This window comes from Pleurodeles waltl, chromosome 12 (assembly GCF_031143425.1).
Source record: "Pleurodeles waltl isolate 20211129_DDA chromosome 12, aPleWal1.hap1.20221129, whole genome shotgun sequence".
NCBI lineage: Eukaryota > Metazoa > Chordata > Amphibia > Caudata > Salamandridae > Pleurodeles > Pleurodeles waltl.
In genome coordinates, this window is record NC_090451.1 from 506505419 (window position 1) to 506530317 (window position 24899).

Sequence of the window (24899 nt, forward strand, 5' to 3'; positions counted from 1 at the left end):
TAAACGTGCCAAAGTCACACCTGACTCCCTCTCAGATGCTCCCTTTCATTGGAGCTGTTATGGACACAGTGAGGTTTTGGGCTTATCCTCCCGAGTGCCAATTTCAGGATATTCAGGCTATGATACTGATGTTTTGGCCTCTAGCCTGGATTTTGGTGAGAATCACTGTGAGACTGGTCATGGCCCCCTATGCATTCTGCTGATGACACATGCCAGACTGCATATGCAGGCTGTACAGTGGGACCTGAAGTTCCAGTGGGCACAGCATCAGGGGAATCTCTCCAGCATGGTCCAGATCTTGGAGGGAACTGCGCAGGCTCTGCAGTGGTGGCTAACGAACCAGGATTGGGTCTCCCTTTCCCAACCAGGTTTGACAGTTGTCACAGATGTGTATCTCCTGGGCTGTGGCAGGCAGATCTGAGGCATCTGGTCTCCTGGGAGAGCTCCAACAGGTTGATGTGGAATCTGGACTCCGCCGATCAGACTAGCATTGAAAGAATTTCCTCCCTCTCTCAAGGGATAGGTAGTAGTGCAGGTGTTCCTGGACAACACCACTGCCATGTGGTACTGCAGCAAGCAGGTTGGGCTAAGGTTGTGGACCCTTTGTCAGGAGGCTCTGTGCCTCTGGACATGGCTGGAATATCAGGGCATTTTCCTGGTGGTTCACCATGTGGCGGGCTCTCTGAATACCAGGGCGAATGAACCCAACTGACAATGCTTAGTTGATCACCAATGGCGTGTCTATCCAGAGGTGGCGCAAGGTCTCTTTCAGAAGTGGGGAGAGCCTTGGTTAGATCCGTTTGCCTATGCAGAAACTGTGCAGGTATTGCTCGTTGGAGTTTCCAATGCAGCAATTGCTTGGCAGCGCTTTTTGTCTCGAGTTGAACTCAGGCTTTCTGTCTGCCTTTCTGCCCATAGCACTTCTGCCCAGGTTCTCAAAAAGATCAAGAATGACTGTTCCTAACTAATCCTTGTGGTTCCGGTCTGGGCACGAAGAGTCTGGTATCCCCAACTGCTGAGCATGGCCGCCGATCCTCCGATCAGACTGCCTCTTCTGGAGTATCGTCTGTTGCGGCATCAGGGCAGGGTTCTCCACCTGAACCTGTTCAGTCTCTTCCTTCTTGCATGGAAATTGGAGCGTCGGCAGTTAACAACTTTTGACCTTCCACTCAATGTCTGTAACGTAATCTCTGCAGCAGACATCTCTCCAGCAAAACGGTATAACCCCGCGGTTGGAAGAAATTTGTGGCATGGTACAAAGACAAATCTTTTGACCGCCCTTTCTTTGGCCCAGCAGGGCTCTCCTATGAGGACTCTCAAAGGTTATCTGTATGCCATTTCTACTTTTTTGGTGGTTGCCTGACCAACCTTCCTTGTTTGTCTCCTATTGTGAATAGGGGCCAGATGTAGGAAGGTAAAAATTTGAGAGTCGGAAATTGCGAGTCATTGCGACTCGCAATTTCCGACTCGAAAAATGGGATCCAACTAAAAAAAAGCGACATCAATTTGCGACTCGCAAATGATGTCGCACCGCAGATTGCGAGTCCGCTGTTAGCGAGGTCGCTTTTTGCGACCTCGCTAAAAACGAACTCGCAATTTGCGAGTCTGGTGTCGCAAATTGCGACTGTGTGGCAAATTGCATGCAGGTGCAGCAAAACAGTTGGAAAAACACTTCCTGGCTCTTGCTGATGACATCAGAGCCAGGAAGACATCAAATACACCTGGGAGGAGGGAGGACCACTCCCTTTTCAAACTGCTGAGCAACTACCTGGAGGAACAGCTGTAACCATGGAAGACACAGGCAGTGCAGGAAGGAAGAGGAAATTAAAATTCTCTGAGAAGGAACTTGAGGTGCTGACAGAGGAATGCTGCCAGCACCATGACCAGCTTTTTGGAAAGGCATCCCTGAGTGTCCCAGACACTGAAAAGAGGAGGATCTGGCAGGAAATCCAGAAGAGGATCAATGCCATAGGGGTGAGCCACAGAAGCATTGAAGAAATTAAAAAACGGTGGTATGACCTGCGCTCCAGGACAAACAAGAGGGTGGCAGAGCGCCTTCGGGAGATGAGGGGCACAGGAGGAGGCCCATCCACCATCCCATCACCCACAGCCATGGAGGAATTGGTGGAGCAGACCCTGGAGCCTGAGGCAGTGTCAGGAATGGGAGCACTGGACACGTCAGCGCAAGGGACATCCAAAAGTGAGTACCATGAAACATGCATGTACACCTATAAATGCTATACCCGCACTCACCCAGTACACAGCAGCATGCACAACCAGACTAGCTCCATGCCAGACTAGCAACCACCAGAATGGTGCATTATGGGCAATGTAGTACAGTAGGCAGCATATAGGCAAATGTTTATTAGGAGGCATACAACAGATGTTAGAGACTGACAGTGTGTTCCCTATGTCCCACAGGTCTCCCACAAGACACCCCCACCAGCCACTCCATCCAGGGTGAAGACAGCAGGCCACAGGCAGGGCAGGAGGCTGCAGCAGCCAATACAGGGCCCAGCACAACACCACCACAGTTCCCTCCAGATGAAGAAGTGGACATGGAGGAAAGAGACACGACACCTGGTCCCAGCCACACTGTGAGACAGCAAGAGCCAGAAGCACCACCGCGTCGCAGAGTCCAGGTCCAGGCAGTGGCCCAGGAGGATATAGGGGAGGCATCCATGTCTGCAGTTGAGGCATCCCTCCTATTTGGTCAGCGCCTGCAAACAAAGCAATTGAGGATTATTTCTGGGGCAATGCAGAGGATGGAACACAATTTCACTCAAGGCCTGGCAGAAGTGAACACACAGTTCACAAGACTGAATGACAATGTCCGTGACCTAGCACTATCAATACGCCAACAGGTGACGGAACTGGTGGCTGAGAGACAAAGTGCAAGGCGCCGTGAGCGCCAACTAGTGCAGAGATTTGACCGCATGGCAGCGTCCATTGTCTGTCTTGCAATGAACACCACAGGCCTGTCACGACGGACAGTGAGCCTGCAGGTGGACCTTGGGCCACTTTGCAGGGGATGTGGCGCGGGGATTGGGCCGCATTAGCCACGCTGTGGACATGTTGGAGGCCAGGCAGGTGGCAAGGGGCACGGCTGAGACCCCTCAGGACACTGAGGAGGGGTCCACTATCAGCAGTGCATCTGCCACAGACACACGTGTTCTGCGGAGTGGCAGTGCACGTCAGGGGTCTGCTGACCCACCTGGCACGAGCCATGCTGGGCGTACCAGGAGGAGGTGTTAGGCACAAACGCTGCAGGACTCATGAGGCACATGCAGTTAATGTGTCCTCATTAAGGGTGGACATGTGCAGCCCCTTACCGACAGTTCTGTTCTTTAGTTATTAGGGTCACTTATTAAAATGTTTTGTTTGATCCACTTCACAACTGGGTTCTTTGTGTGTGACATTAGTGAGTGTGGTGACAGTTGTCACATACCTTCCAAAGTATTGGTTTGCAATGCGGTCCCGTCTGTCTGTCTGGATTTGCAATGCTTCTATCCCCAGGCTGGCGATGTGGTAGCTCTTGCTCGTCATCCTCCGAATCTTGGTCTTCAGGGATGAGATGTAGCCCACGTCTGGTGGCAATGTTGTGCAGTAAAGCGCATGCGCCAACTATCCTGAATGCTGTTATTGGGGCATACTGGAGCGCACCTCCACTTCTGTGGTGGCATCGGAATCTTGCCTTTAACAGTCCAAAGGTCCTCTCTATGACATTTCTGGTCCGCCTATGTGCACTGTTATATCGCCTCTCATTCTCATTGCTGGGTGTTAGGTACGGGGTAAGTATCCATGGTCGTAGCGCATATGCACTGTCACCTGTTTGGCAAAAATTAACAATAATAGAAGGGCATGGATGGTTTCTACAGTGACCTGTGTGTATGGTTCAGGGTGTCTGCAACAATACCTAATAGATATCCGTCTCCAAACTCCCCACGTTCTAGGCGTTGGTGTATCCAACTGTGCCTGAAAATGTAAGAGTCATGTGTACTCCCTGGAAATTTGGCTACCATGTCAGTGATGACATAATGGGCGTCACATACCACCTGGATGTTCAGTGAGTGTGTACACTTCCGATTGCGGAACAGATATTCCAGATTTGCAGGAGGGCATATTTGTATATGTGTCCCGTCTACACACCCTATTACATGTGGGAAGTTGGCAATTCTGTAGAATTCCAACTTGGTGCTGTTTCTTTCTGTCTCATTCCTGGGTAGGTATATGTATCTGGACATGTGTGTGAATATGGCATCCAGGAAACATCTGAAGAACCGTGAGAGTGCACTTTGGGATACCCCACCTGCCACAGCAATGACCCCCTGATAGCTACCCGAGGCCAAGAGGTGCAGTAAGCATAGCACCTGCACATGTGTGGGGATGGCGCTGCCGCGCACAGTCTGTCGTTGAAGCTGCGGATTGAGTAGATCAATGAATTCTAATATTGCTGCACTGCTGAGTCTGTATTTGTCATAAATCTCCTCCTCAGTTTGTTGGAAAAGTGTCTGTCTGGTTCTGTATAACCTCTCCTGTCTCTGGCTCCTCTTCCTCCTCTGCTGGGTGGCGTGGACTCTCCTCCTTGCTATCACATATATTTCAGACATTTTGAGTAACCCAGATGCCTTCTGGGTCTCCTTTTATACTTTGGTTATGGTTACCACCTGCTCTGACTTAGCGGTAATGTGGGTGTGCAAAATGGGCTTTTTGCGACTGGCTTTTTCATATGGTTTGCGACTCGCAAATTGCGTCTTCCTATTTGCAGGTCGCACAATGGGGTCGCGATTTTTGCGAGTCGGTAATGGCTCGCATCGCAATTTGCACTGCGGAAATGGGATTTTTGCATCCCATTTCCGATTTTGCGGGTTCACAAATTGCGATTCGGGCTATTTGCGACTCGCAAATTTTTGCTACCTCTGGCCCCAGTTTCCTTAATGGCCTTACTCATATGTTTCCTCCATCTCCATTCATTGTTCCCCAGTAGGATTTGAATTTAGTTTTGACATTTCTGATGTAGGCTCCTGTCGAGCATCTCTACAATTGTCCTCTCTGGCTTCTCACTTTGAAAGAAGCCTTCCTTGTGGCCATTCCATCTGCCCGCACGGTGAGTGAGCTGCAGGCATTGTCATCTAAGCCCCGCCTGACAAAGTGGTGCTTCACACTAAAGCCTCATTTTTTCCATAAGTGGTTATGCCCTTTCATGGAGGCCAATCAATCACCTTGCCTACTTTTTACGCACCCTTCACATCCTTCCATGGAAGAGGAGAGACTCCATTGCCTGGATCCAAAAAGAGCATTGGCGTTCTACATTGATCATACCAAAGAATTCCAGGTGAATGATCAACTCTTTGTTGGTTATGTGCCTGTAAAGAAAGGTTGGACAATGCAGACAAGAACAGTCTCCAGATGGGTCATACTCTGCATTAAAATGTGCTACACACTTGTTAAAAAGAAACCCACTTTAGGGTTTGTGGGCTTATTCTACCAGAGCTAAAGCTGCGGCCACTGCGTTGGCAAGCAGAGTTCCAGTCTTTGACATCTGTCAGGGGGGCAACGTGGGCATCTCTGCACATGTTTACCAAACACTACTACCTAGACAGTTGGGGCACTTTGCCTGTTCATCCCTGCAGGACTTTCTAGTATGATCTTATTTCACAGACCCACATCCGGGGATACTATTGCTTGGGTATCCATTCTAAGATCAGGAATCTGCAACTAGATGTCTCTATCAGATGGACTTGTTACTTACCTTCAGTAACGCCTTATCTGGTAGAGAGTATCTAGATGCAGATTCCTTACCGACCCACCTGTCCTCCCCACTCTGCAAACTGATTTCTAAGGACAGGGTCTCCCTTTCAGGGCCCTAGTTTTGAGGCACCCAGTGGTCAGTATTCTTCATGGCTCTGCGTTTCTGACGTGGAAAGTTGTGAAAAGAAACTGATGTCACCACAATGGGGTGGTGCTTATATAGGACCCGCAATGTCATATCTGGCGCGGGCGGTTTAGACGACAGAGGCAGAGCCAGTTGATGCCACCTCACTGCACATAGGGGTACTGCTCGAGGAAAATCTCTGTATCCAGACTGACACCTGGGAGAAATTCTAAAGTATGGAATCTGCAACTAGAAATTGTCTCTACCAGATAAGGAGTTACTGAAGGTAAGCATCTTCCTACTCCATGTTTGGAGAAGAACTGCAGGCCTGCTCCTGAACTTCCCAGTATCCATATGAGATCCGGTTCCGCTTGGCTCCCTTGTAGTTGACACAGTCAGGTGGTGTGCCTCAGCCAAGGCACTTGGAACAATCCCCATCCCCTAGAGAAGATGAAGAAGATTGATGCAGCACAGAAGCCTTTGGCTGTGGGGGGTGCTACAACCGGCTGCATCGCCAGCTCAGCCCATTGCTCTCTTGGTATGACCACTACCATTGGGAGGAAATGGAGGAGGCACCAGATCATCATCTATACCATCTGGCCCACCCTGCAGAATGACATCACACTAAAATGAGGGGACTTCAGAGTGCCACTCGATACTTCTATTTTCACATCGCCCATGCATGTAGCCCACCACCGCTACCTATGCTCCGTTGGAAGTGGACAATTCTATAAATTTAAAGTTCTGGTCTCTGATTTCACTGTGGCCTTGTGGGTGTTCACAAAGTGTTCAGTGCAATGCTTAACATGAGCTTGTGGTTTCCGGTGTGGGGCACCAGCACTTATTTTTCTGCCTCAAGCATTTACTGCGAGCAAAAGACACATATGGGATAGACGGAGGAAGAAAAAAACGAAAAAACTCCACGAAGGGAGAAAGCAGAATGCTACAAGAGTGAGCTGTAGGGGCAGGGAGTGGCTGTAAATTGATTAAAGAAGCCCGAGATGGCTTCAGTATTACGCTGCCTCAGTATTCTGTTCTCGCACATTTATGTTCAGCAGCCGCTTGTTTTAGAGAAGAGCTTTGGGCACTGGCATGTTTGGTTCAGCGGTGGTGATGGCATATCAGTACAGAAACTTTTTTCATGTATTTCCGTAACCTCAGTGACTTGCTTATCAAGAGCAAGGCCTAGCGCACACTCGGCTGTGTCCTTGCTCCAAAAGCTAGAGTTCGGACCCATCCCTTCTTAGTGTTGATCATAAATGCCATCAAAGGTAAGGCTTACCCCAACCAAGGGAAGGTGATGGCGTTCCAAAATCTGCTTCCTGTTTTGCAGAGATTATATACTCTTTCGGTGAGAATGGTATTGAGGCAGTAGGGTATGATGGCTCCATGTATTGCAGGAGTGCCTCACAAGGCAATTGACACCAGTGGAAGGTCATTGAAGGATCTAGTATTGGTAAACCCCAGAACTCAGTGCACTCTCAAATGATGGAAGAGTAACTGTAACCACAGTCGCCTCACTTGGGGGGGGGGGGAGGGGGGGAGGGGCGGGGGTGGTGAGGGGTAGGAATCGCACCTCAGCCCCATGACTGTTCAGGGTACCTGCTGACTAAAACATTAGGTATGCCATCTCAAATACAAGGAATTCTTGGTCTTCTCTCTAGCGCTTAGAGCCCTTTTCAAGCTCACGTAAGACAAAACAATCCTTATAAGGAAGGACCACATGACAGCCAAGTATTACATCTAGAAGCTGGGGGAGGCAAAGTGCTTACGCTTTGCCGTGGGTGGGCAAACTTCTTTGCAGACCTTCCAAGCAGGACTAATTCACATGTCCATGAAAAGGAGCTCAAGCCAGCAAGTCCTTCTAAAGTACTTCCTTCAGTGGAGCACTCTAACCATCGATTTTTTTGCCACTCTCAAAAACACAAATTGCTAAACATACCCACACCCACAGTCTTTAGGGAATCGACTGTGTATGAAGTAGTGTAGGATATTTGCTTACGCTTTTCCTCCTTTTCCTTTAATCCTGTATGTGGTGAAAATGAGGCAAATGTTAATGATGCTCATCCTGGCTGCCCCAGTGTGGGCCAGGCAACCCTGGTATTCGATGCTCCTCAAAATGTCAATGAGACCACATGAGAAACCAAAGCCGAGGCTGAACTTTCTTACTCTTCATCAGAGTCAGCTCAGGCATTCGGACCCTAGGCAACACAATAGATAAATCTGGCAAGACATTGATTACTTCAAACTCAAAGAGGGATCTATGCAATTCCTGCACGTGGTGCGTAAACTCACCATGCATGCCTGTTATGTGGCCATGTGGAAATAGTTTTTTCACTACTGCATCTGCAAGGACATCAACCCACTCCCCAGAAAGTTTCTGTGTAGTATTATCTAGTACCTCTTGCATTTGCAAAAAGCTTGATTAGCCTGCACTTCCATCCTTTTGTATTTAGCCACAGTTTTCGCATACATAAGAAATGGAGAGGATTCATCAAATTTTGAAAAATCTATTGGAAAGGACTTCATGGAGGGCCTCAAAAGAGTCCCATATCATAGTACTCCAGCTTCTTGAATCCAGTCCTCACGTGGCTCATGGACCCCTCTATTCCTGTGGCATACAGTTCTTGGCTTGAAAGTTGGCCTTTCAATGGCTATCACCTCTTAGCAACATATCCGTGAGCTACAAGCATTGACAATAAAGAAATCCTTTATCAAGCTTCATAAAGATAGGATGATCCTTAAAACTAGCCCTAAATTCCTACCCAAGGTGGTCTCTTTATTTCACGTCACCCGAATAATCACGCTGCCCTTCTTCCTGCACTCAGGACTTTATAGCAGAGAGGGCTTAACATGTATGTGTGTAAAAAGGGCACTCATACTATCTTGATTGAACAAAGCCTTTCTCAAAACAAAGCAGTTCTTCATAGCTTTTGCTAAGCCTCACACAGGATAACCCATCTCTAAAGCTGGCATTGCTAGGCTGATTGTCAAATGCATCCAAAACAGCTATGCCAGAACAAAGTAAATACTGACTGTCCCTCCAAAAGCACATTCCATGTGTTAAAAAAGGCTCTATTATGGCCTTTTTGGGAAACATTCCTTTTGCAGATATCTATAAAGTTTGCCACTTGGTGAACACCACACAGGTTTACTAAACACCACTGTGTGGATGTCGAAGTCCACCAGCAGGATGTAGTTGGCCAGACTATATTGTCTGCTCACTAGCTACTGCTTTGTGGAGAAATGCTTACAGTCTAATCAGAACATGTGCATCTACAGTCACACATGATCTAAGTGGAAAATATTATGTTTTCTGTAACTATCTGTTTTGTGCACACCCTCCCCTGGAAGACAGCGATGATCTCCGATATCTTCCTATCAACTCCACTTGGCTCTACATTAAATACTTTACGTTATCTTTGTCTTCAACATTGCATTCCGTTGACATTACTCAACCAATGAGTGGACAACTATCTGAAGTGGAGTCTTCATCTTGGTACACTGTTGTCCGAAGGTGGATTCACAAAAGGTCATTGACTTGATAATACCTTTGAAGAAAAACAACTTGCAAACATATGAGCCCAACTCTAGAAGGTGGGACATGCATAGCATGTGGCTATACAGAACTACACACTGCGAAAATATGGTTATAGGGTAAGTAATATTCCCTTATCCATGCTGATGCCTGTTAGAAACTAGAACTGCCATTGTGTTTGCAGCCATGACAGATTTCAGTAGACTTCAATATACGCAAATGTCTTTGCTCTTGTTATTTGTTGATTGTTGCCTCTAACTCCTAGCCTCCTCGTTGATGATGAAGCACTGAGGTTAATCCTTGGAAGCCCAGGTTTCTATACCTGTCTTATTGCCCACCCTAGGAGCAGAGATCAACCCCCTCCTGTTATGAAAAGCACCTCAAGCTAAGCTCTTTAGTTAGGGTCAGCAGATTGCATTTGTGTACAAGAGCTTTTACTTGTTTACAACACTGTACAGTTTTTAATTAAAAATGTTTCAGTCCTGCTCCGAAGCAAGTCAGTAGATTTTGCTAGTAATTTACTAAAACAGTAACTACTTTAAGTATTGACAGTTAAATTTAATCCACATACTTTCCAAGATTTTACTCATTCACTGTGATGGGTGAGAAGGTAGACAAACCTTGTGTAAAACCAAATATTAATTTTTTGGGGAAACTAGCTTTTTTAAAGTCTGTGCTAACACAACAGGTACTCACTAAAGAGGCTAATATTACAGTTCTTTTACTCTGAAGTCTGTCCTCCCTAATCCCAAAGCGCTTTCAGATGTAGTATAAATGAGGCTACATCACAAGTTTGAAACTCTTCTCATTATTGAAATATATACTTAACTTGGAAGTCTCACATATACTTCTATACTTAACCAACTCAGCGGTCTTCTTTTTTCGATTGATAGGCTGAATAGGAGATTACGAACACCTTTTACCTACAGCATTACAAAGCAGTAAAAAGCTGCAATAGCAGTTGGCAAATAAATCAACCACATAGAAGGAAGCAAATTCACATACTATGGCCATGGTCTTGGACAGAATAGTGGCTATCGGGCTCCCAACCCCTTACAGAACAAGTAACTGCCAGTAACTAGTGCACAAAGCAATAGGTCTTGTTAGTATTGCCACCTTCATTAGTATCAACATAGGTCAGGTTCCTTAACCTCATGAACGCTATCATATGTGACCCATGAGGACATCTGCATGTGCTTCAAAGGTGAGTGAAAATGTACATTCCTTGAAGACTTAATGTCATAAATGATTTGCCTAGTAATGGAACAGGGTCACCTCAGAAAGGTCTTTTCAGTTACATAGCCTTGTCTGGGAAGGTATTTAATAACCTTATGGACAGATGGATGGGAAAGACGATTGTACCCCTGTCTGGCACAGTTTCCATGTATGCCTTTAATGTTTTAGGTTTTGAGAAAGGATGTGTTCTCATAGGTAAGCTCTTGGGTTAAAGTTATACAATAAATGGGCAGAATGTCAGTATTTTTAAAAAATTCATGGGTGGGATCAAGATGTATTTTTGTCCTTTCCTTTGAATGGTCCCTTCTTAAAAGAAAAAAGCATAGATAAATGGTAGTATTTTCTCTTAGAGGCTGTGTTTCTGTTTATGCAGAGATAAATAACCCTTTGCTAGGTATTGGGTACTGTATTTCTCATGTGGAATTTCTCTTTTAGGGGACACGCTTTTAGCCATTCGAGCTCCTTCTGGCACCCGCTTAGAAGTTCCAATTCCAGAGGTAGGTGATGTTCAACCTTTATATGCAAGGATAATCAGCCCACAGTGCAAGGTTTGGATTGGTATGAACTTGAACAAAAGTTTGCAAATTAGCCCTTCTGTTCCAGGCTGCAAGTTGTCTAAAATAAGCAGAGGATTGGGGGTGTAGTCAGAGAGATGCTCGAGTCATTAAAAACTGTTTACTACACTGACCCATGTAAAGTTTTGTGTTAACCCCTGGAAATCTTAATACAGCCTTTAGACCGCCCTCACAAGATAGCCAAAACAAATCTCTTCCTGTTTTGATGATGGTGTTGGGCATTGTGTGGCACTTTTCCCCACAGTGGCATTCTTGGTGGACACCCACCACAAACACCCCCCTGCCCACCAGGATGGTGTCATTTTAGTGCCAGTCGAAGAACCACACTGGGCAGCAGAGCACTACACACTGTCATCCAAAAAAGATCAGAAATTGCCATTGTACCGAACAGGTGCGAAGAACAGTTCTAGGCGAATAAAATAGAGCAAAACTTAATAGAATTGACAGTTCCAAATATATCTGAAACAGCCCATTTCACGAGCCAAGGCCTAAAGGCCAGATGTATCAAAGGTGGTCTAAAAACCACATTTAATCAAGGCGACTGATGCACTGGACCAAATAAATCTCCAATTTTTGTTTACCCCTTTTTCTCTTTTTTTTGTGTTGTGTGGAGGGAACATCATTATGGGGAAAGTGATTATTTGTTTTTCCACCATTTACATGCCTGTTACTGTAGAATAGACTAAGTGTTTGTTTGACAATAGAGTAATCTGTGGCAAACCGTTCTCTGCTATATTTTGCATACATGCAACATTGCACTATACACATCTTCCCAAAATGGAGGTTGAGGGCCCAAGGGTTCTGGGAGACTCCGATTATAAGACAGTATTGCACACAAAAATACCCCCTACTTCAGGGACATCTGGCACACCTTGCCTCTGAGCTATTGAATAGGACACAGTGAATGTGGTAATTCATGGAGTTGTGGCCAAGGAAGACCTATGGAACAACTGCATAGTGTAAAACAGACCTGGGGGAGGTAGCGATCAGAGGACTCTGGTCTCCAGTAAAGAGCTGTCTATACATCAGTCTGTGAGAGCTGTGGGCCATTCACCTGGTCCAGAGGGCATTCCTGCTGTCTACGGGAGTCTCTCAGTGGACAACACAACTAACATGTGGTACTGCAACAAGCAGGGCACAGTGGATTCAAGTGTCCTGTACCAGAAGGCTTTGTCTTTGTACTTGATAGATGCGCCATGGCATATTTCTGGCCGCCAGTCACCTGGTGGGGTCCCTGACTGCCAGGGTGGACAAACTAAGCAAATAGTGAGTGACGTTTGCATCCTGAGGTGACTCGGAACATCTTGCATTAGTGGTGAGAAGCCTGGCTATATCTTCTTGCCACCGGGAAGAACTTAGTGTCATCAATTTAGCATGTTGTAGTTTCCCAAGAGCACTCGTTTGGAGACACATTTTGACTGCAATAGAACAAGGGACTCCTGCACGCATTCACTCCACTGGCTCTCTTGCCATAAGTTCTAAAAACGTCCTAGAACTGGGCCCAAGTCATCCTAGTGACCCTATATAGGGCCATAGGAGTGTGGTATCTGGAACTTCTGGGATGATTAATGGCCTTCAGTAGACTGCCTCTTCGCGAGGGGCTCCTGTCTCAGCAACACGGTAGGGTACCTGAATGTATACAATCTATACCTCCATGTGTGGCAACTGAATGGCGACAGTTGACTTTGTTTGATTTGCTACCTGGTGTAGTGGACAGCTTCCTGGCCATCAGATGCACCTCCAAGAGATCGATTTTTGCTTTGCACTGGGACACATTTTTAACCTGATGTGCTGCCCAGGACACTGACCGCAAGGCCTTACAGTAGAGACTTTAAAAGGTTATTTGTCAACCATTTCAGCCTTTCTATGTTTGCTGGACCATCTGTCTTGTTCAGATCACCTGTTGTGATGAGGTTTGTTAAAGGTTTGACACACATGTTCCCTCCCAAGTAGTTTGCAATGCTACAGTGGTACCTTAACTTGATCTTGAACTTGCTTACATGTATGTCCTTGAAGCCTATGCGTAGCTGCCTGGTATAATGTAAGCTTGTCATAACAGCTTGCACTGTCATTGGAACCCTGCAAAACCATGTTTTTCTAGACAAAGTAGTGCTGAGGAGCAAATCAGTCTCCTTACCAAAAGTCGTGAATCCCATGTTGGACAGTCAATCATTGTATCGGCATTCTTTTCTCCACTTAACATTCAAACGAGCAGGAGAGGTTCAATTGTTTGGACCCGCTAGGAAATCCACCTTTTCTGCATGCTCACCCCAGATTTTTCACCTTTTGCTGGACTCAATATTCTTGCTGGCTTACGCACTCTGTGCACTGTACCCAAACTAACCAGATGTAACGTACTTGGAACCCCCCCCACACCCCGCTTAAACATGGTTGGATGGGCATATTCCCATTTGGTATATTTAACTTGCTTATAAGTCACTGATATCTGTTGTTTGAAGTAGACCTAGGGTATGAAAGGTAAGTTTTACTAGTGGACTGCAGCACCTATTGTGCCATCCGTTACAGTGGCAAAGGAAGCATGACTTCAGGCGTACTCAGTGTAGCCTGACTGTTGCAGTGCACCCTGTTAAACTAACCTATTTTTGCAAGTAGAAATGTCCCTTTTACATATTAGTAAGTCACATCTATGCGTGTCTTGTAGCTCACAAGGTAGTGTGCATGATATTTACAAGTGGGAGATGTTGAAAATTAACATTACCATGCCCCTACAGTGAAAAATCCCTAAAAGATATTTTCACTGTAGCAGCCTAACTTTTCCTTGTAGAACACCAGAGTACAGACTAAAAGACTAATAATCCCTTATATTGGGAATAGGACCAAGGGACTAATGAAAAAAACTTAACTATTACCTTTGATGGCTGTTAAAGCACATTACTTGTGCCAGTTAGGTGTATGCCAATTTTACTGTGTTTAAATCAGAAAGCACAAGCACTTTACCACTGGTTAGCAGGAGTAAAGAGCACAGAGTCCTATGACCAACAGTTAAAGAATGCAAAAATGTAGGGAATACCGTGCAAAAGACTGGCATTACTGAGAGCACTATTATCTCTAGTGTCTGTGGGTTGACGTGTTTCAGCCAACTTTTCTGCCCTTAATTATCATTTGGCTTTCTTCAGGAACAACTCTAGATCCCTAGATACCTCCAATTTGGGTTTATTTGTATCATTCCTGCCTTCCCACTATGTGTGGATGTTTTCTACATCATTCTTGCCAGGCATACATTCAGGCATGCCACACATGCAAACCTACTGCTCGTATTCTTCAGTAGGATATATGGTGGTTAAGAGAGCTATCATTAATAATTTCAGAGCTGTATATGTGTGTTGTGTGTCACGCAGTGAGCACTGCACTCAACTATCAAAGTGTGGTGACGCTGTGCAGAAACATTGTGAAAGAACCTTTTCATAAGGTTTGCAAATATCTTTGAGAATCATATCCAGTATATGTGTTTCCATGTATCAATAAGCAGGCATCCTTTAATTTCTTCGTCTAGAGAAAAAATTTGCTGGTATCATTAGCTCTTTGTGTCTCACGAGGGCATTAGAGGCTGGCAGACCTTATTATTACAGAATGATGGAGGAAAAATACAAAACCAAGATATCGTATTAATGTGTTGCCTCGTGTTTTTTTTAGCTAATCCTCCCCATTTCACTTCTTCAGAGGCCCGCACCCACTGCTTTACCCATTTGGATCCATTGGTCTTTGAATGTTGCTTGTGGGATTTTTTCTTATTTCTGTTGTCTTGCGTTTTCCAAATCACATGAACAGTGTACAACATGCCTGCGAAAGCATGTTGGCATCATTCATTATTCCATCTCTTTTGTTAGAAAATAGCTTAAACATCAGTGAAAGCACATAGTAATAGTTTCTATGATGATTCTTAAGAAGCATAACCTAGTTTCCTAAATCTTATATTCATCCTATGAACTTTGAAATCAATACCTTCTTAATTTAAGAATATCATATCAAAACAGTATTTTTCATAATGTAATTTGTTAGCTATCCAGACATCATGGGCCGATTCAGAGACCTGGACATAATTATTTTTAATGCACGGAACAGCTCTTCGGTTTATATTAATAACATCAATACACACTGCAGTTAATGCTTATCCTTCTCACTGAGGACCAGATTAGCATATGTGTTCTTGATCGGCAATGTGTGTAAGTGTTGCCTTTATCAAATCAGGGCGCTATTTTTTTTTTTTCTTTTTCTTTTTTTAACAGTCTTATGTATTTTCGATGCAGATCACAGCAATATTATGCAGCCTACATCTCCAACGGGTGTTGAATCTGGCTGTACCTCCCTAGATTCAGGATAGATTATCTCTGCAGGAACACCCATGGGATTTCATTATTTAACCCTTTGCTGTTGGTTGATAGACAGTAAATCCAGCGCCTTTCTATTTTAGAGAGTACTTAATCTTAATTGTTTCTATCTCTGGCTCTGATTGTTAGAGCACTTCCTATTTTAGATCTTTTTCAAGATGTCCCTTAATGATATAATAATTGGACTTCTTAGTTGGGCTCAGTCTGCACCTCAAATTACTGCAGTGCTTGCAGATACAAGCTTTTACTTTTCTCATCGTATTGTCCACATAATTTAAAAGGCATAGACAGGTGATCATAGTGACCACCCGCGTCGGGTTACAGTTAGTATGCCTTATGTCTTTCCATAGAGTCTTCAAGCCCAAGTCTAATATTTGGTTTTGAGCTATTAGGCTACAGACACTGCAGTGTTTGCAGTGGGACTGACTCCGTTTTCGGCATATTCCACAAAGTAGGTGTGGAACTGATGGCTCCTTTGAATGATATAGTTCTCGTGTGTACTAGACATTCCCTTAGACTCGTATCCTTTATATGTGGAACTAATGATTTGTTCAATGTGAGTGTGCTTGTTTTCAGTAGATGCCAGTTCTCGTTGAAGAACATTCTCATATGACTTGATGCTCTGTTGTGTACGTGGTCGTACAAATCCTTCTGTTCTCTTGTTCCGATTTAGGTGTCTCCTCTAATAGGGCCTCTCTATTCTGATTCTTCGCTCTCTTTATTGACCTCTAAATAATTGTAACATGTAGTTTCTTGCCTTTCTGACTGCATTTAAGTCTGAACGAGCCAGCTTTTAAGAAACCGATTAAAACTTGTTTTTTCTGATTCAGCGTCAGGTCACCTATGAAATTCAGCAGGTTCATTCAGTACTGGGAACTGAAGTGCTTGTTGGGCAGCCATGCGCTCTATAAATCAAGACAATGCACACATTTCTATTGACACCAGGTTTGGTACTCCAAACACAAATTTATACATATACCTTACCTATGCTGGCTCATACCCGAATCTCAACACTCACTCCACACGTATTTGGACAGCTGTTTGCAAGACCTGCATCACACCTTCACACCATATGCTTATTTCATATACACAATGCGGAAATTGTAGAGTGATGACTGACTATGGAAAAAAGGTGGTGTCACACTTGGGACAAGTAGACGTGGAAGCAGTTAGTCTGTCGCCTTATCCATATCTGCTTGGGGTACAGCCCAGAATGATGGCCTGATCACATATCCTAGCAAAGAGGTGTATTGCGATACACTGTCTTCATGAATCTCGCCAGTCACTCAAAGCATGGATCAAATACCTATTGGAATGGTTACAAGCTAAATTAATCTGAATGTAAATTGTAGGCATGGATCTGAGGGTGGCAGAAGATTTACTCGAATGGAGAGTAATGTATGCAGAGTTAACTGAGGTGCTAGATGAACATCCACTGTCTGAAATAGAAGAATTATAGTGTCTTAAAGTGAAAAGTTGAAGATTTAAACAAAGCTACAGTTTTTCTTAGGGATATAGTAGTTATTAATTACACAAGTGCCCGCCCCCGTTTAGATCATGAATGTGAACCGTGACATGTAATGCCTGTGGGAACAACTAAAGTTTAACAATCTACAGTACCAAAAAGACAAAGTACTTCTAAACATATTGGAACATGCTTGATTTACTTCTGTTGTAATATTATTTGTCTACTCAATTTGTGATGTTTAGCTATGTTTTAATTATTTTTCTCTTTTCTTTTTATCTGGCAGCTATGCTGCTACATGCAACCTCATTGAATAAAACACCTTGCTAAGAGGCATGATGAACTGTTAAGTGCAAGCACTGTAACTGCATAGGATAAAAATATTGTTACGTTTATTCAAATTTCTGACCATTCACTTGATATTTTGTATATCATATTACTTGAATACATGAATAAAAAGGAGAGGTTAGACATATTTAGTAAAACTCACAAATTATTTTAAATATTAAAACTATAGCCTTTAATATGAAACAAATAGTTAATATATTCAGTAACCAATAATGAACATAGAGGAATTAATGTGTGAATGCCCAGCACAATTATTGAAGAACATTTTGATGACCCCAATTTTAAAATGGAAAATATATACATTATTGTTGGAAGCTGGAGTCCTTTCACAGTTAACACTTGGAACCACCAGCAAAGTAAGATACAGAATTTAAATGCAGGGTCAGCCTTGTAAAGTTGACATTATCCTTGGCACGAGATGTGTGGGACCATATTGAGGCAACAAGATATACAATATTGTGTCCACTTGCCAAAATAGTGTGATGCACAAGGGAATGACTAAATCACAAAGCCAAAACGCATGCATTTATCACTGTGCTTCAGTAAGGAAGGATCAAAGCAGTACACTATTACACGCTCAGGAAAATAGGTTCAACTACAGAAAAACAGAAGAATTTCATGAAATGCTTGTGATTAGCAACTGGTCGAACTACTGAGCTCTTCAGAAAGGACTTTCATCTTGGTTCAAGCAACTTGAAGTCTAGATTAAATTCAGAAACGTTCCAGGTGACCTTCTTGACAAGGGGACAGTGACAGTACTGAACATCACACAAAACGCACAGTGTTATGCAGCTAAACCATAACTATCAGCACATCATTGCACAGAGAACCACCTTAGGTGTGACCCACTACACCCCCCCCCCCCCAAAAAGAGCCATACCGTATCAAACAACACAATACCTCTTTAACATTAACACCTAGCACCGTTGAACATTCACTTCATTGTCACAGACTGCCACAAACCTTCAAAAAAAAGTCTACTCTATGATCCACACAAAAAGAATATTCAGAAGGGTTATGGTTAAAAAGGTGAAGGAATATTGGAAATCCTCAGGCAGGGAACCTAAAACAAATTAAGCCCTCAGCAACTGGGATCGAGGAACCAAAATAAGGGGACTCAAGGCAAAATATAAAGGTGAATAATGAAACAGTGATACTGGAGACATGCAGTTGGATAGAACACCAGATTAATACCCACCAGACCAAACAAAATTATCAGAAAGTAATTAAAACCATGAATGCATCACATCAGGGAGTCGATTCCTCGGTCTAAGGAAAAGAAAAGGCTACCCAGTTATTGTTCAATCTTCAGTCCCAGCTAAAGAACATCTACACCAGGGTCAGACTGGAACAAAAAAAATCGGCCCAGGCACTAAAACAAAAGTGGTCCCCATTAGCAAACCAGATAGCTAAAATAAAGTGCCCCACATTTGCAAATCGGGCCAGTTTTGAACTTGTTAAGAGAGGCTGTATGCAAATTGTGCGTAGTATGGAAGACTGCCTGTAAGTGTGTTCACTGCAGGCAGTATTTGTGGTCAAATCGGGGGAATTGGCAGTAAAAACAGGCCCACCTGCCCATAAAACAGGCCCACTCACTGATTCTTCAGACCAGCCCATCGGGCACTGCCCCATTGCCTTATAGACCAATCCAACACTGATCTGCACGAAGGTAAGTGTCAACTTATACCTCTGTTAGTCCATCAACAGATTCACATATATTACAGGGAGCTTCACCATTCTGTGCAGGACTGGTTCCGAAAAGAACTCTAGCTTCAGACTGTTATGAAAACTAGCACGAATAAGGAGTTTGGAGAGTAGGCCTGCTTGCTGTAGAACTAACCAAACCATTCAGTTACTCCACACAGATGAGGACAGCGAATTGCAAGACCCACCTGTTTTCTATGAAACTCAACCACAGAATCCGCACTGCGCCGTAATCACACAAAGCGCATTCATTGAATCCAAAGCTTCACTGAGGAAACTGGCGCCCCCCCAACACACCCCAACATAGGATAGGCAAGCACTACATTGAATAGCACTAAGAATCCAAGTAATTTATGAACTTACACTGTCTAAAACCACGTTGCATAACAAGACAAATGTGTACTAGCATATGAAGATCTTTCGCATTTTTAATATTTTTTTATTTGTGTGCATTTTATAGTTTTATGAATGTTCTTTACAAGTTTTGCATAAGTTGGACTTTGTGCTGAATGTAAGGTACATCCTTGTTGGGTTCTTATCTTAGTGACACGTATTTGATACATCTACTCTTTGTTTTCAAACCAGGGTCTCAACGGGCAGAGAAAATATCAAATCCATTTAAAAAGCACAACAGGTCCGATTGAAGTTCTTTTGGTGAACAAGGATGCATATAATTCAACCCCAGTTGTTGTACCTGTACCTCCGCCTGAAGACCTTATCCAATGTCACTCCACAGCAACACCTGCACAGCCTGCTGTGACATCTTCTCCGCAGAGGCCATCTCTAACACAGCAACAAGATTCAACAGAGGCTACTAAAAGTCAGTCTGCAGAGCACAGCCCTCAAAGCAGCCACAGTCCAAGGACACCCACAAACAGAAGCACGGGTATGTCTGCAGCTCTAGGCACGTTCTTCTTTTTCAGACTCCCATACCATATCTGTGCTGATTAAAAGGTATCCAAAAGTCCTACACTCCCTCCCTCAGTTACTTATGACACTGGTGCCAGAATGCCACTCCCATCCTAAAGAGCGTGCCTTAAACAAAGAGGACCTCACACCTCTCTGCGCACCAGGTCCCCCGTCTAGTTTCTGTATCACAAATAATCCAAAATCCCCTCCTCTTTATTCATGCACATTATGGGGTAAAACATGCTCTTTTCCAGGGCTGTCTTCCCCCCTCTACTTAGTTTGGTGTCAGTTTTGCACTTCACTTATTTATTTTAATGCTTAGACTGGCTTTTGAATTTGATTTTCTGGAGATAAAAAAATTCACACTGTACACCACACAGTGCCTACTCGGACAACATATTCGTTGTTTAGGGCAGTTCTTTGTGGCTGAACTACACAATTATTTTATTTAAAATTTCTGTAAAGATCAAACCTAAAGAAAACGTAATTTAGTGCTGAACAACACAGACATTTGACAGTTCAATCAGAAAAAAACAAGCTGTTTTGCATAGAGAACTAATACAATTATATGTGTAGTGTGTATTGCACTTCAGCTTTAATATAGCACTTAATACCCTTATGTAGGACGCTGAAGAGCTTGCCTGTATGAATAGCATGCTACACAATGTAGGGAGTGTGGTTGGAAGGATGTTTTTGCATTGAATCGTATGTGGGAACTGTTTCCATGTTGTGCGTGATGACCACAGAGTTGCGGTTATCATGTTATGGGATGCAGCACATAGCAGTGTGTTGGATGATGAAGTATAAGATAGCCATGCAGGTTCATGTTTTTTAGTATGCTTTTAGCTTAGAACAGCTCTGCGGGTTCCTTTATGGTATTTCATATGCTATAGTCTGCTTAGCTGGTTACTGCACCGAATTGTCCAATCTGAGATTTTGTGAGTAGTTGTGGTCTTAAGCTGGCATGGTTGGAGAGGGAGAGAAGTGGAGGGATCTGAATGGATGGGGATTATTAGTATCGCCCCATATATGAGTTTGTATGTGAGATGTAAAAAAGCAGTCAGATTGTATAGATGTTTGGGACCTGCAGTGAATGGACTATATTAAAGTTCTCCAAAAGTGCCCAGTAATGTGTGACCGTTCTCTTCAGTTTATCCATGCCTGTTCATTTGGTGAAGTTTAGTTTTTTGGCTGTACAGTGCTGGTGATGGGCAACCCCCATAGCAGATATGTATTATTTATAAGTTAGTTTGTTACTGACTGCTTACTTATAATGTTTTTAGCATTATTTGTGTGGGATATAACAGTTCTATATGGAAGTACAACACTACATAATGTCACTGCAACCCCTAGGTTAGCCTATTTGTTTGCTTACCTGCATAATGAAAGCAGTTTGCTGGTTGAGTTGTTTGCAATCTTTGGGTTATAAGCTGAAGACTGGGCTTGAGGGTGTGACTGTATTCTAGACTCTGTGTTTTTCTTTCTGTAGATGGTGTACTTATCTATGAAAGGGTGGTAGTGAGTTTCAGAGTTTAGCAGCTTGTATTGAGAAAGCAGGGTCTGCTAAGGATTTCTTATGGTAAATAAATGATAAATGCTGTAAGCCTGGAGTGCAGTGTACTGTTTGGTTTGCAATGCTTGAGTTCAAGTTGGAGGTATAGTGATCCATTTCCTTAGAAAGGCCCTCTAAACAATGCAGAGTGTCTTGAACATTGTTCCTCTAGCTATAGGTAGCCAGTAGAGAAGTTGTGGGACTGGGGGTCGTGCAATCTTTTTGGTGAAGGTGGAGAATAAGCCTTGCCACTGCATTTTGGATGAGTTGTATTTTGCATACAGTAAATGCTGGTGAACCAAGGTTTTTGCTATTTGCATAGTCTAGTTTGGAGCTTACGAGAATGAGAAGAGTTTGTTACGAAAGGTATGGGATGATGCTCTGAGTAGTTTCATGGTGTAGAAGGCACTCTTTGTGACCTTTATTATAATGAGGTATTAAGGATAAGTCTGAATTAGTAGTTACTCCTATGATTCTAACTTCTCTTGATGTTGTCGGAGGGGCGTCAAGTTCCTTAGGCCATATTGTGGTAGGTTGGTAGTTTTGCCATTGTCCGGAAGTCATGATCTCGGTCTTTAAGGTGTTGAGCATTACTGTGCTACATCATCCATGTATACATGGCTCAAAAGCAGTCATCCATTTTGAATTGTAGAGGTCTTCAGGGCTATCTATTTTTAAAAAATGATATGGGTATGCATAGTTGTAACGTGAGGTTATTAGATTTTGATTGGAATTAGTAAGGGAGAGTTAGGTAGATGTTGTGTTGAATAATAGAGGGGATATGATGGACCCCTGAGGAACGCAACAGTGTTGTGTTATGGAAGGTGATGTGAAAAGGGGTTAGGTGAACTACACTTTGTGAAATAAGAAGCATCCATTTTAAAGCATCTTCATGGACTCCAGTATTATAAAGTTGTTGCAGTTGGGTTTGGTGGTGGCCAGTGTCAAATACAGCTGAAAAATCCAGAAGTGGTAAGGCAGCTACTCTGTTTTGGTCCACTGTGAGTTGTAGATTATTGCAAATGGGTATAATGGCTAATTCTGTGCCTCTGCATGATCTCCAACCAGACTGTTGGTCTGACAGTAAGCCATAATGCTCAGAAAAATTAGATTTGAGTAAACACTGCTCCCTCAAATTTTTCTCCTAAGAATGTGTTTTTTTTTTTTTTATATGGGCCTGTAATTTGCTGTATCAAATGGGTTAAGTATTTTCTTTTCTTTTTGAGGAGAGGTCTAATGAAGGAGGTTTTGAACTCGGGTGAGAATGAACCTTGTTGCAGGAGATAACCCCCCTTTCAGAGGTCATCTCATCTAAGAAGCTTTCATTAGTACCTTTATGAGGAAAAATATTGGTCATTATAGCAAGTTTTGTAATCCTGACTCAAGAAATGGTAGCTGACACTGCTTTGATATCAACCTTTGCAAGCTCTGGTCTTCTTGGAGTCGTTCAGGTTTCTGATGAATTCCTTCCCACTCCCCCCGTTGAAGGTTGGTCAGGCACTGGATTATTCCAATGATTTCGAAGTTGGACACCACTCCCTGCACTTCCTAAGAATACATGATTATTCACTTTTGCTCAAACTGAGATTACAAATATGTGTAAAAAGTTGAAGGCATGACTTACAAATCCAATGTTTAGACATCATACCTAGATCTTCTTCCCTTGAACCACATTGTGACATTCTTCTGTAACGTAAATGAAATTCAGAGATGAAAAACAATGAAGCATTCTTTATTGGTAAAGTCATTGGTACACACTTCTGTTTTGGTAGCAGATATGGTTCAAACCATTTTTGCTAAGCTAAACATGCATAGTCAGTAGCAGAGTGCAACACTGGCCTATTCTGCTGTCTGGAAAACATGAATAACTGGCTAAAGAGAGGCAGTTATGTAAAAAAAAAAAAAAAAAAAGAGGAAGATTTTTCTTTTGCATTGCGTTTCAGAAGTCTCCCCTAGGTGGAGCAATTTACTGTTGAGAACCAGCGTTACATTTAAGTAACTTGTCTGTTTCGGCTTGAAAATTGGAATTTTGACACTGGATAGTTTCCAAAGATGTACCAAGATTTCCTGGCAAAGACTTGTGGGTCCTTCTCGCGTGCCTCTAATGCCTCTGGTGCACCTCTAAGCATAAGTGATGAGAAGTGTTAAGCCAAGCCCTTGCTTAATTTAGCATTGTAACACCAGTATGTGTTTGTTACCCTTGGAGGTACCTAGCTTTATGTTTTAATTTAAATGGTAGGGTCTTGTATATCAATTCAAATGAGTCCTTTTTCAAATACTCACTTTTTTTTATGATTCATCCAGTAAGCATCAGTCATTTTGCCTGGTGTTTGTTCTTTCTTAATTGTTAGATTAGATAATAAAATCCATCAACAAGATACAGAATAAACAATTTTTAACATCTGCATAGTCATGCTACTACATTTGGAAGAAAACCGAATATTCCTAACATCCTAAAATTACTTGGTAAAAACATTTGGGCAAGAAAAAACATTTAGGACAACAGATACTTGTTATAAAGTGCTAGTATCCAATTTTCCTAGTGTTCTAGATCTTACCAGCCCTGCTACATAAAGAAATATAGAGGCGGAGTACATAATATATATTCTTGAGTCAGTTCTACTCATTCTTAGCGTGTTTATACTGTCTGATGCACCCATGATCCATCATGCAGTGCAACCCATTTAACCCTAGGTCTAGAATAAGCAGCATGAAAAAACAATAGACTTTCCTCAGATTCGTCTGCCATGAGGCATACAGAGTGTAAGTTGGAGACAGAGGCAGATGGTGACCAAGTGAATGTGAACTTAACTAAAGGTAGGACACCGTATCTACATTTCGAATACATAGATCTTAAAAGTAGTGGGTTAATATATTCAAAAATTCCTCACACTTGAATGGGGCAATAACGCTTAAGATGAAATGCCTAACGCTGCAGAATGTTCTCTATTTTCCATTAATGATTCAAAGTACCTAGCCTTCACTCTGGTGGCTGCCTTTGGGCAAATAGAAGATGGACTATAAGAGTAGTCGCTCAGGCCAAGTTTTATTAGGTATGTTTTGATGTAACTTAGCCTAGGGATCCTCGAAGACTGAGTAATATCATGAAGCACATTCCTAAATGGACTTAACCTATTGATGCTCCAAAAGCGTATCCAATAGAATTCTAGGCTTTAACCAGGTGAGCTCTGCAATGGGCTTTAGTGCGAGATCTAATCTTAGAGGGATGAGAGGAGTATTCTGGGCAAGTTTCATGACCTTATAAATGGTATCCTCTTCAATCCCAAGGTTTGAGAGATTGCAGTGCCCCCAAAGTTCAGCACCATAAAGAGCAGCATTAATTGCTTT

At 43.1% G+C, this 24899-nt stretch overlaps 1 protein-coding gene across 1 annotated transcript in view; it reads left to right on the forward strand.

The window, feature by feature from the left end:
* E2F4 (E2F transcription factor 4) overlaps positions 1 to 24899 on the forward strand; it is a 281939-nt gene that overhangs the window by 91771 nt on the left and 165269 nt on the right. The window contains exons 4-6 of the mRNA XM_069217276.1: positions 10574 to 10617; positions 11085 to 11146; positions 19676 to 19976. Of these exons, the coding sequence (XP_069073377.1) occupies positions 10574 to 10617; positions 11085 to 11146; positions 19676 to 19976 (407 nt within the window). The remainder of the gene's footprint in view (positions 1 to 10573; positions 10618 to 11084; positions 11147 to 19675; positions 19977 to 24899) is intronic.